The 13,142-nt window shown below is 37.0% G+C and overlaps 1 protein-coding gene across 1 annotated transcript; it reads left to right on the plus strand.

Moving 5' to 3' along the window:
* Nucleotides 1-5,716: 5,716 nt before the first annotated feature.
* Nucleotides 5,717-10,491, plus strand: LOC120330103 (uncharacterized). The gene is made up of 3 exons (XM_039396931.2): nt 5,717-5,839; nt 6,260-6,430; nt 9,696-10,491. Exons 1-3 carry the CDS (start codon nt 5,779-5,781, stop codon nt 9,830-9,832), a joined length of 369 nt encoding a protein of 122 aa, XP_039252865.2. The 5' UTR covers nt 5,717-5,778; the 3' UTR covers nt 9,833-10,491.
* Nucleotides 10,492-13,142: the final 2,651 nt, after the last annotated feature.

A 13,142-nucleotide genomic window follows, 5' to 3' on the forward strand; every position in this document is an offset into this window, starting at 1 on the left:
TTACGCTTTAACTGGGTTACATAGACGATTTCCTAAATATTTTTAAATTTTAATATGTATTTTATATTTGTCCACCAAACACACTGCATTAATGAATTGGATGAGAAAAAATTCCTTCTTACCTAAATTACGCTTTAACTGAGTTAAATTGACGATTCCTCATATTTTTTCTTCAATTGGGGGGAATTTCCCTACTTTCCGCACGGTGGATTTTTTTTAAATTTTAACATGTATTTTATATTTGTCCAATATGTGTGCATAAATTACGCTTCAACTCAGTGAAATTTTAGATTTTGTCGATAAATGAGCTTCTGAACAATAATTCATTTTACCGAGAAAAAATGGGTTGTTTCAATAATTTTTATTTTATTATGTTTCAGGTCTGTCGTTAGTTTCTAAAAGGGCGAATCGCCTCATTTTTTTGCATCCACGTAGCCGCAATAAAGTGAATTCGCGACAACTGTCCACTTTATTTGCGATCAATTCGTGGAACATGGCGGGTTCAAATTTGGAAAAATTGGTAACTGTCCGCTGGAAGTGTCCGCTAGCTTTACCTAGGTCATATCAAAAGGGGTGTATGCCGCACATTCGTGTTTTAGGCCAGTGTGGTCTTGTGCATACATCCCGTCTTCAGTATTTATAATTACTAATTCTTTTATATTGCTTTTACGAGACGAATAAACATACATACATACCCCAAAATTACACAAGCAAAATTCACCCTTCGATTACTCGATCAGTGATCACGTGCGAAAACAAGCGCTGATCATTTTCACAAAGTTGACTGCAGATATCAGCTGGTACTATGGTCTATAACAGTGGTCGGCAAAGTTTTTAAGTGAGGTTCAAAATGAGAAGTACCCAAAAAAATATAATACATGGGGGACAAAGTCCGTGAATTTGTAATGACAAAGAAAAATGCTGATATTGGAAAAAAACGAACTAGTCAGAAATTTTTTCAAATTTGAAAAATTCATCTTTTTAACATGTCATTGTAAAATTGTAAATATTCTCACGTTTGTACTAATTAGTCCACAACTTAAAATCTAATTCCAATACCTTTTAAACTAAATTATCAGAGCCAAAACAATGCTGCACCAGTTTTTAAACAACTTGACCCATCACCCTGGGTGAGCAAATGAAAAACATGACACGATACAAAGTCTGCCAAATTGAACTTGGCTGAAACATTATCATCCTGCAAACAAATTATTTTGGGAAAGTTCCATGAAAGCAACAAATGTAATAACACCTCTTCCTTTTAAAATTTTCGAAAAAGTCACTAATAAAGGTTGTCGAATTTTACAGTCTAATTTTGTTAGCATCGCCGATTGTTTCCCTATTATTTCGATTGATTATTTGGGGAATTAACATCGGCATTATGCCAATTTTAATTTGACAAGAAGTTACATCCCGTGAAAAATTACCCTTGTTGCAAATTCAGTAAATACGATTATTACGAAATTTTGTCTCGTGATATTTCCGTTAGCATTTACTGCCTTATTTTCAGTAAAAAATGTGTGTTTCAGATTTACTCTTTTAACGATAGTTAGATACGATGATAGATAACATACTACTGCAATTTTAGAACCGGGAGAAATAAAACAACTTTCGGCGTTATATACTGACGAGACCGCACCCGACTTTTATCCCGATTATGTTGATATATATATATATATTGATATCTGCATTTATTGTACTAAATAAATTATACTCATTGGAATTGCAATAATAGCTCAAATTTGATAAATTCGCAAGATCGCAAAAATAAGAAATAAAACTGGATTTATTCGTGCAGCTCACCACGTATTTTCATATTCAAAGTAGAAGTGCTTTTATTTTAACGTAAGTCGGCGCAATCGCGAGATACGTTGAACACAGTTGTTATGGAAAGACTTTTTGAAATGCTCGAATTGGCCACAAATTGAATATTTTGCGCAATAGAAAAATTATTATTAACTGAAAAAGTAGGCGGTATTATCAGCGAGTGTCATGATCGCAGCGACATCTGCACAAATCGTCGCAGAGTAGCCTATTTATTATATATATTTTTTACATATATATTTATTCTGAACTACGCAACATAACAAAAAAATCGAGCGGCATGTAATGATTTCACTCCAGCATTCCACGGATGGCAAAAATAAAGGCAGAGTAGTGTGAATAAAAGTTGTTATTATATGCTCTGGGAGAAGTCAGTAGCCAATCAAAAAATATATCAAAATCACCAATGCGCGTATGCAATATTTATACTGCTTTACTATCCGGTTAACCGTCACAACAATATCCGGATATCAGATAGCAAAATAACTCTTGGTTAACCGTTATCCGGATAATCCAACCCTAGTCCAAATCATAAAATAAGGTTTTGAGGCCCAAAAATTTCGATGGAACTTTTGAATTTAGCCCCGTAATAAACTTGTTAAGGAGCATTTAAGTTGTTTAGTTTAAATGAAGGTAATTTATGAACGTTTGATTTATGAATAAAAAACATTGGCGAAAAATGTATATGTAATGTTGGATTTATAGAACTTTTTTGAGTATCACTGACATACGGTAATTGAAATTTATTGAAGGCGCACTAGAAAATACTTCACGATTGAGCTGCTCCCCACAGTGTATCGATCACTGGTTTATAAAACATCGCTACTAAAACACTGAGTATTTCACAATAATAAAGTTTACAGTATTAGGATATTTTATATGTAAATGAAAAACAAAAAAAGTATCCAATTCTAGAAATCTGCTCGCGGGCCCGCAGACCGCAACTTGTCCGGGCATGGATTAGTACTTAGTAGTAGTTGAGATTGGTTTACAGATTGGCAGTTGGAGTACCAAGAATACCGCCATGAATTAGAAGCTGTGACACAGCCCAATGTTGTCGTTTATCTGAATAATTCAATATTATTGTGACCGGAAATATTATGCGTTTAGTGAAGAAATATTGTCTGCGTTGTGGAGAGTTCAGACGCCCAAAATTAATGTTTTTGAGTCCACACCGTTTTTAGCCGTTGTTCACAACTGTGTGCGCGCGTGTGTTCATGCTTATTTCAGCAGTTCAGTTTACTTATCTGCTAATTGATATTTTTAGATTTGTGAATTGTGGCACCATTGTACATTATTTATTTCACTATAATTTTGTGTGGCAACGCTGCGATGGATCCTAGCTATATTAAATACGTATTTTTAACGTATATATTGAAACATTTAGACATGGCATTAATACAATTATATTCACGAATCGCCTCACGGTAACAGGATTCTCAATCTCAACTCGCCTACCGTACAATCGTGGTTACAATTAAAACCTTTTCAAGTACAACTATGGAACAACTGAAATGGCTATGTCTCTTCTAAAATGACCATGTTCAAAATGGCTATGTCTTTTCTGATATGTCTATTTTTATACAACAAAAGTATGCCTCCAATAAAACGTCGATATCCGTAATAACAATATCGACTATGTATACTAAAATGCCTTCCGGTACTACCACAATGTCTTTACAAAAATGACGACCTCCGCTATGTAGTGGATAGCTATGTAGATAATTATGTCCATACCACAATGGCGATGTCCTGACTAAACTGGCCATGTCCGCTATGACCCTACTAAAATGGTTATGTTCGCCATATCCCGTGAGAAATGGCGATATACGCTATATGCAGGGTTACCATATCGTGCCTATTTCTAAGATTTGTGCTTATTTTCTAGCCCGCGTCTTATAAAGTAACGTTGTGCTTATTTCTAAATAAAGTGCTTATTTTTGAGTTGCGTGCTTATTTTGTCTTAGAAACATGGATGGCACCTTCATGTTTGAATGCTCTTATGATGGGACGATGTTTATCATTATACACAACGCGTTTTCGCGCTTCGTTGTGTTATTATTGTGACGTATCGATTAACTACGTTCCACCGTAACCTCATGCCTCGGACTCGCGCACTCTCAGCAGCGCAGAACTGTTTCTGTTGGCGGTAGGGTTTGTCGTATTTCCAGGCAAACTGTGACACAGTTACAATAGTTGGTGTTAGTTTTTGAGAATACTGTTAAAAATTGGGAGACTCGTGTATGATCACGTTCCCATTTTTATTCTGCGTTTCTGCCGTTGTTAAGACCCACCCCCCTCGAAAAATAACATTTTGAAGCCCGTGCCTATTTTTGGATCGGGGTAGATGACAACCCTAATAGTACACAAAGCGGGGGTGTTTAGCATCCAGATTTGGCCAAGAGGAGCAATCGTCCTTAATGTATACCTACTATGACAAATAATGTGGCAAAGAATTTCAGCAAGCTATCATTTGAAAGTTCACAAAGACATTGTAGGTGATCTTTCTAGTTTTAGCTTCATCGGCACACCAGGAATTGATGATAAAAAATAACAAAATGCGAAAATTTAGATATCCGTCTTGGTGCGCAATCGACAAAATTAAGGGCACAATGATTCCAAATTTCCATGCCCATTGGGAAGCGACAGAACAGATAATTCTGAAGCACGAGACAAACCTGAGTTCTAATACTGAAGATACATTCAGAAGCGTATTCATGATTTTGAGTATGACCTTTGACACTAAATGATTTGTTGCCGTATTTGTAATTCAGGCAACAGGAAATCTACTGTTAGGTCATATTAGATTTCCGGAAATATTCTGACGTCATAATAAATTGCTTAGTTGATATTCGGATTGTATCAAGCTTATATACACTGAACACTTATATACGTTGATGAATTGCACCAGAATATTGAGGATCACTTATTCCCTGTATCAGCAATTCTGAACGAGACCCGTTTTTCATCTAGAGTTCTAGACCTAGGTTGAATTTCAAATAAATATGAGAATCCCAAAACGAATTGTAAGAGTAGTCATATTCAACGATGGATTTCAACTAGAAAGAGATCCTGCGTTCGTAAATCTTTCTACCAGCCGAAATTTTATTTTATTTAGCTTACCGTAATTCATGTAAGAAAAGGTGATGTGGATGGTTCCAACTTTGTATTCCGTGATTTCATACTATGAGCAAATATCGGGGTCTAAACTTACAAGTATTTAACGCAGCTCAACTTCCATATTGAATAAATTATTAGATGTAGTTTCAAACAATAAATAAGTTACCGGTACCGTATGGAATAAATTCTGGGTAGCGTGTAATTTTTTTGAAAGGTGTTTCGATCATGTTCAGTTATCTAAGCAATTACAACGTATAGAGAGTGATTATTCCATAATTCTGAATATCAATCCACGTTATCCAGGCGGAAATTGTGCCTCTGATCTATAGCCACTACTCACTCTTCATACGTTCATTCTTGTTAAGTTTAAAGATACGTAGCAATAGCATACACGCATTTTCCGGTATACTTGCAACTATACATTCTGTTTGTTAAATGGTATATTTAACAAAGAGAGTGAACTGTACGTGAATAGCTGAAAAGAATTGCTTAAATTCTGGCTATTAAATTATTCAAAAAATGCAGATTCAGATTCGCACGTTTTCAAGATGGTCTAATTTTTTGATTGAATATTTTAAAATAATATTCTTCGTTGAAGTGCAGTTAGTTCGAAGACTTTATTTGATAAATCAGCAGGTACAATGTCGTGACGGATGAACTGCGGATTTTTTGTGGATGAGATGAAAAGGTTAACATAAGATGATGTGGTATCATAATGCTTTTTAGTACATAGTTGGTGTTTTATCATTGCCGTTTTTCTAATTAAACCTCAAAAAACCCAAAAGTTAAGATTTAGGCTATTTTAAACATTGAGGTCGGTCGATAGTTCGGATAATGAAGATGGATTATACGCTTTTGTCGGTATTTCTCATGTTTACAAGTGTTTCAGCACAAGGTAAGTTGATTGACTTGATTACTAAAATGTATATTTCGAGCGAATAGCGAATTTTTGGATGGAATACCACCTCACATTGGATTCATACATTTTGGGGATAATTAAAAGTAATAGCCCTTTAGCGAATAATACGATCTTTAACCACTGCAAATTTCAAAGCAATAGGTCCGTTAGTGAATGAGAAAAGCTATTTTTTCATAACAAAGAGAATAAAAATACCAACAACAACATAATAGCAAAACGATTCATAGGTACACTTCTTGTCCAATAAATTAGAAACACACTGTACAAATACAACCGTATTTATTTGATCGTAGTTTGAAACTTATTGCGGCCCTTTTACCTTCAAGTAGTATCGAAAAGAATTCGCTGAATTGGCAGTATTTAGCTTTAAATAAACGTAATGTGATTTATTTTTAGAAAAAAAATCGTTCGAGTTCGAAATCGGCAGTTTTGTGATTGGTTTTCTTATTTTTTCGATCTTCCTGGTAGTTCCAGTCTGGACCATATTCAAAATGCAGAAAAAAATAAAGAGTATGCAGAAAAATGCAGAAGTAAAAGTACACAACTACGAAACTATTGAAGAAAGAGGTAATACTATTTAAAGTGGACCAGAACATCTTTACTTCAAATATAATATTTTGGTTCTAGTCAGCCAAGTTGTTACAAGGGTATTGGATTTTCCAACTGAAGTTTTCAATTTTCATTCTCTCATATGTTTAAACTAGTAGGATCGGCAATCAAATTTTTATTTCACTTCAATAATCATTACATATTAGCTACCTATGGAGAAATTGAAAGCCCTTGAAGGAATCCGATTCGTTAAATATAAAGTTAAAGGCCTACTAGCATAGGCGTAGCCAGGGGGGGGGGGGAAGAGGGGCCATTCCCCCCCCCCCCCAAATTTTCAAGAATTCCATCCCTAATCCACCAGTTTTGTGGCATCTTGTCTCGTCACGCTTGCTGATTGTCATTGTTACGTCACAAAGACTTGACCGTTCACTCTTATGAGCAGTATGGGAAAGAGTGTTTCGCAAGCTTTCGGCCAGTTACTCGGTCTTGATTTGTTCTCGCCGGATTTTTATTCGAAACGCTTGGATTTTGATGACCAAATTACTTCGATGGCTAAATTTAAACAGGCGAAATTCGATAGTTTTTTTCAGCGAAATAAAGACTCGCTTTCCTCAAATACATCAATAAGCGCTTCTCAGGCTGTGGATGCACCGGTTAACTTACGTCAGTTACGTCTATCACTTCTATTCCCGAAGATGAACTAATAATCAACGAAGGGAAAACAAACGATCTTGGATTTATTCTTAAGAAACATACACAGCTTACCGATGCGGAGAGATACAGGCTTCTAACTTCGGATGGTCCGAAAAACGTGACGATTCTGGATACTGTTAGACAAAGTCGTCGTAAATTTCTCAAAAGATGGCTTGACGATAACAGATTTTGCAGTTGGTTAGTTTACACCCAACTCTCTGATGGGGGTGGTTTGTGTAAGATATGCATAGTCATGCAAGCACGTTTGCATGGAAGCATGGAACTCTCAGGGACACTGCCTTTGTTACAAGACCATGCATTGACTACAAAAAATTTATGGAGAAGGCTGTAGCACACCGAGACACAAATTACCACCGAGAATCAAATATAGCTGCGAAAAATTTTGTCAAAAGCATGGAAACTGGTCAAAATGTGCGTGAAACATGGAGGCCCAATATGCTACGCAAACAAAAGAAAACAGACGAATAATGACTTCCATTGTCAAGACTGTCATGTTCTGTGCTTCGGGTAACATATCCTTGCGCGGACATTCCGGGGATAGTGGAAATTTTGTGAACCTTCTTCTATTTCGTATCGACGCAGGGGATGAAGATTTGAAAAGGCATTTCGCTCGAATGGCCGGAAACGCTAAGTATACAAGCCCGATGATACAAAATGAAATTCTCAAGGTATCAAGCAACATGATAGTGCAAGATATCGTTATGGAGGCTAATAAATCGTTTGTGTCCGTAATAGCCGACGAATCATGTGATATTTCTGGGAAAGAACAACTAAGCATCGTTTTGAGGTATGTGAAAGGTGGTGAAGTGTGCGAGCGCTTCACAGGATTAGTGGAAATGGATTCTGTTTCTGCCGAATCAATTTCCTCAAATATTTTGACCCACCTCTCTGGTATAGGAGTGGATTTGCAAAAACTTGTTGGGCAAGGCTATAATGGTGCAACGACAATGGCAGGTCACGTCAGCGGTGTGCAAAAACGCATTCGTGATGAATACCCGCGCGCAATATTTGTGCACTGCGCTTCTCATTGTTTGAATTTGGTCATAAATGACCAAAGTAAAGTTGCAATCATCAGAAGCACCTGTGATATCATTCGTGAGGCTATTCGATTTTTCAGGGAGAGCCCTAAAAGGGCTCTAAAAAGCCTACAAGAGCATCCGAATCTTCAAATGCAACTTCAAACGAGTACTTGAGGCTCTTGATTCTTTGGCGAGAGACGCTCACAGTGAGACGCGGGCGAAGGCTTTTTCTCTGAAATCTGCTCTAGAAAAGTCGTCAGTTATCTACGCCGTATGTTTGATTGATCGATATTCGGCACTAATGGAGCCACTAGCGCGCGTACTTCAGGCGGTCGGAGTCAGTGTGGTGTCAGTAAAGAACCTCACATCCTCTCTTCAGAGCGTTATCGCTGAAGAACGCAATGACTCTGAAATCGCATTGAATATTTACAAAGAAGCTTGTGAAATAGCTGGCTTGAAAGAGTAGTCGAAGTACGAGTTTATCGCGACAATGTCTGTGCTGATTCAGCATCCCAGTATTTTAAACGTTCCGTATATCTCCCATACGTCGACGGCTTGAGCTGCTCTATTCGGGAACGCTTCATTGACAACCCATCATTTTTTTCATTGCTATCAATTCTTCCACCGAACAAACCAGTTCACGTGGATGAGGTAGAGCGTCTGTATTTATTGGATGACCTCCAGAATGAAGTGAGACTGTGGAGAACTTCTTTAAGTTCCAACGTTAACGACGAATGTTTGGAGGGGCTTCTTCTGAGCGCTCGAGATTATCCAAGCGTGTACACCGCAATACAGATCGTTATGACGCTACTAGCAACCACCGTTGAGGCTGAGCGGTCTTTCTCATGCATGAAACGGGTAAAGACATGGCTGCGCTCATCAATGACGTCCAATCGCCTTTCTGATTTGTGTGTGCTTCACTGTCACCGTGAAATGGTCACCGAGGAGAAAATTAATCGAGTTGTGTCGAGCATAGTTGACGGGAAGCGAAGGATGGACTTTTAATTGGGGCGATGTATTTTACTTATTCAAATTGCGTTGTTAATATTTGTTGTTTCAAATAAAAAATTGTTTATTAATGGATTTTGTATTCACAAAAATCCAGCTGAGTAATTGAATCAGTTTGCTTGGTGACCAACTGTTGTTGTTTTGCGCTTGAAGAACGGTGTTTTAAACCCAATATAATTTCTAAAATTTACAAATTTGGCCCCCCCCCCAAAATTTTGGGCTGGCTACGCCACTGCCTACTAGGAAACATGCCCATCTTTTATTACTAAAAGTTAAAGTGTTTATTCCAGTGTATCGTGTAGGATTTACATATTTATCCCGGATTATCAGTCCATGTCAGGTATGAGATTAGTTATTAGCCAGTTATTTGTTTCAGTTTCTTGGACTTGATTGTAGGACATTGTACATAAATTGCGCTCAATTTTCACTTAGCGTTTACCACAGATTGCATCATTCGGATTTTCTATCAATACTATTATATTTTAAATCTAGTCAATATCGTTGCCATAATTACCAATTACAGTTTTTTTTCGAATTCTTAGCAACTCCTCCTAACAACCCAGTATTTCAACCAACATATTCGAATGTGCTTCAAGAAACTGCCGGTTACGAACAAGCTTGTTTTACGACAACTATCCAAACACAGGAGGAATCAGCTTACGAAAATTGCAACGCCTAATTTCAGCTGTGCAGTATCTACTAGAATATCACATAAAAAAAAGAAAATTTAAAACAAGTCGTCTTTCAAAGAATATTCATCAAACTCATATCATACAAGATCTTAGCTGGCTTTGATAGTTCAACCTCTTCGTCATACATCCAGGCTAACGCAGTTATCCCATTTCTCACATAGGGTGTTGTTATCCCATTTGTCTATTGTCATAATAGTTCTTTCTACTGTAATCGCTTTGTCTGCTTCTGAGTAGGCCTATATCTCAGTCCGAACACCGTGATCTTGATTACAAATCATCAGTCCCAACATGTGGATCGCCTCTTATTCTCTTGGGTCTCTTGTTTTATAACAAAAACATACAAAAGTTATTCATCTCATTTTCTGATGAATTTTATTGTTTATTTTGAATTCAATATCGAACCGCTGCTTTATAATAACAGAATTGTGTAGGACGTCTGCGCGAGCACTGGTAGTAGTGCAGCTTGCCATTCAATGCAGTATTTAAAATTTGAAGAAAAGCATTGAAAAGATTTGTCAAATATTTACTTTTGATCTCTTTAATACAGAGTGTATTCAAAAATTGATTTCCATTTGCAACAACTCGCCTTTATGAGACTGGATTCAGTGCAATGTGTGAGTTAAAAGCGAAGCATCGAAATCAGTTGAAAGCTGATGATTGTTTCGTATTAGTAAATTATTACTCGTATTAGTAAATTTTCCGATCATAATATTACTACATGCCGTTCAGTATTTAATCGTATTCTTGGGTTGTGAGATTTCCCAACATTTTTGGGTCGCCGGAAAAAAGATTGGGAACCAGTAATATGAACGATTCTGAAATCTCGAAAAACTTTGGAGTGTTTTTATGAAACGTTGTAACATAAAATATAAACAAAATTTTCAGTTGCGAAGTTTACTCGTTTTTCAGTGAATAGCTTCTGGTACTGACAACTATTGTGAATATACTAATGTCATAATGTTCCTGCTGTCTCGTTCTTGATCTTCAATATTGAGGAAACATTTTCGTGAAAGTTCGCCTAGAAATAGACTATTATTTGAATCCTATAAACGCTCGGGATTCCAAAATAAAAATTTACGTACAAAATTGAATATCAATTAAACACGAAAATCCTGTTTTCCCAGTTCCTCTTTCACTTTTATCGCTTTGTTAATTAACACGTTACAATGCAAACGAGTAGTGAAGCCATTCTTACGTGAATGCCATGAAAATTCCACAATACACACTCCCGCTTTTTAGAATAAGCGTGCATGCTTACGAACGGGCGTGCACTCGGACAATTAACAACCAAACACAATTGCTTTGTGCGAGATATCTTTAGATGGCATTCGGCGGCATCAGACGAAGCGAAAACACTTCCACATTTCCAATTATTCAGTCGGTGCAGCATGGAATAACTAATTATCGGGCTAGATATCCTAGCGCTCAATGTTTTATACATAAACTATGATTGCATCACAGGTTGAAATCTCTGGTTCAAATCCCATCACCTCACCCAAGGTATTATGAATTGAGAAGGAAATACCGAACCGAATATGAACGCGGTACTTCCAGACTATGGTAACCTTTTTCCTAGCAGAAGATGTGAAGAGCTGTTTGAACCTGAAAGCGTTTAATCTCGTCGTATAAAAAACTGGGAGATGCAATTTTTATGCTGTTGGGTCCGGTGAGCTGGTGAAGATCTCTGAATCGACAAACATTTCGCTGATAACCCTGCGGGGTTTCGCGGGTTTAAATCTCAGGGATAGGTGAGGTTTTTGTTTCTTCAACCGAGTACAGTAATCACGAGAATAAAAATACGACAACAGACGCAAAGTTATTGGTGTATACTGGAGGGAGAGATACTACCGTGCGGTCATGAATGTCAGCTCCCCCTTATTAAATATTAACTGCATAGGATTTACGGTTATTTGGTTACTATAGGGCAGCGGTCGGCTAAGTTTAACGAGTGAGGACCACATATTAGAATTTAAAAGGTTTCAAGGCCCAACAATTTTGTTGGAACCATTAAATTTAACCACGTAATAAACTTGTTGATGGACATTTAATTTGTTCAGTTGAAATGAACGTAACGTATGATCATTTAATATATGAAGACCATTTGGCAAAAATATTAGATGTATATGTAATTTATAGAACTTTTTGATAGTCCACTAGAAAATGCTCAAGGGCCCACGATTGGACCGCGGCACACAGTTTGCCGACCGCTGCTATAGTAAGGTATACACAAAAAATGGATGTAATAAAAAATACCTGCCACGGTAATTCTAATGCGTTATAAAAGGATATTTTCTCAAATCGGCTATTTATGGTTGGAATCGATGGACTAAGTTGGCGTTGTTAGAAGATAGATTCGACACTTGTGAGCCTTGAAGGTTTGATATGAAAACTCTTCAGATTTCGTAAATTCCGACCCCCGATATGGTGCGTTCGAAGCTCTAACTCTAGGCCGCGTGCAAGACTCCAATACCAATAATAACATCAAACCCGAATCCAAATGCATGGTTCGTATGCATAATACCGATCAATTAATTGTACTTTATGATTCACACAAAAAATCTCTACAAACCCAGCATCAAAATCAGCACAGCCAGATGTACACTCGTGTAGCAAAATGGTTGCAATTCTATATAACCCAACATGTTGTATAACTTATGAAATATTTTATTCCACATTATGTATTTGCCGAGGGCAAACCAATAAAACCTGCATTTTACTTTTTATAAGCTACAGTGCTGCGCATTAGTTACGGTTTTGTTAAACACCGAGCGTTGTCCAAAAACAACTGAATTTATGAACATATCTGCGTTGAAGTTTTAACAATGCTATGCTACTATAATAAAATATCCTTTGTACGCTGCAAAGGATTGTTAAGTTGATGCACAAAAATTCAAATATCCTCAGGGGTTCCATTACATTTGAACCCACCTACATTTGAACCCGTAATTTGAACCCACGACAATTGCACTTGCATACTATTGCAACTATGGAAATTTTTTTTTATGGATATCTGAACCCATCTTAACCCTAACCCATGGATTTTAGCACCCTCATATAGATTGAACCCGCGGATATACGGGTGCAAATGTATGGGTCAAATGTACGTGGGTTCAAATGTACGGTCACCGGCCTCATGTGATATATTCTCTAAATGTCACGTATAGATAGCAGTGAAATATACTCTTTTTTAAACGTGTTTATTTTTGGCCAATTTAGAGCAAATGCCGAGATATGGACCCAAACACTTCGCTGACTTTTGTATGCTTCATTAGCTAGAGAAAATATAGTGAATAATGT

This window comes from Styela clava, chromosome 12 (assembly GCF_964204865.1).
Source record: "Styela clava chromosome 12, kaStyClav1.hap1.2, whole genome shotgun sequence".
Classification (NCBI taxonomy): domain Eukaryota; kingdom Metazoa; phylum Chordata; class Ascidiacea; order Stolidobranchia; family Styelidae; genus Styela; species Styela clava.

What these genes read in the sequence shown, in the direction of transcription:
- LOC120330103 (XM_039396931.2), top strand. Translation starts at nt 5,779, where the DNA reads ATGAAGATGGATTATACGCTTTTGTCGGTATTTCTCATGTTTACAAGT. An exon ending in TACAAGTGTTTCAGCACAAG is followed by an intron (nt 5,840 to 6,259) that starts GTAAGTTGATTG and finishes ATTTATTTTTAG; the next exon opens with AAAAAAAATCGTTCGAGTTC. An exon ending in CGAAACTATTGAAGAAAGAG is followed by an intron (nt 6,431 to 9,695) that starts GTAATACTATTT and finishes TCGAATTCTTAG; the next exon opens with CAACTCCTCCTAACAACCCA.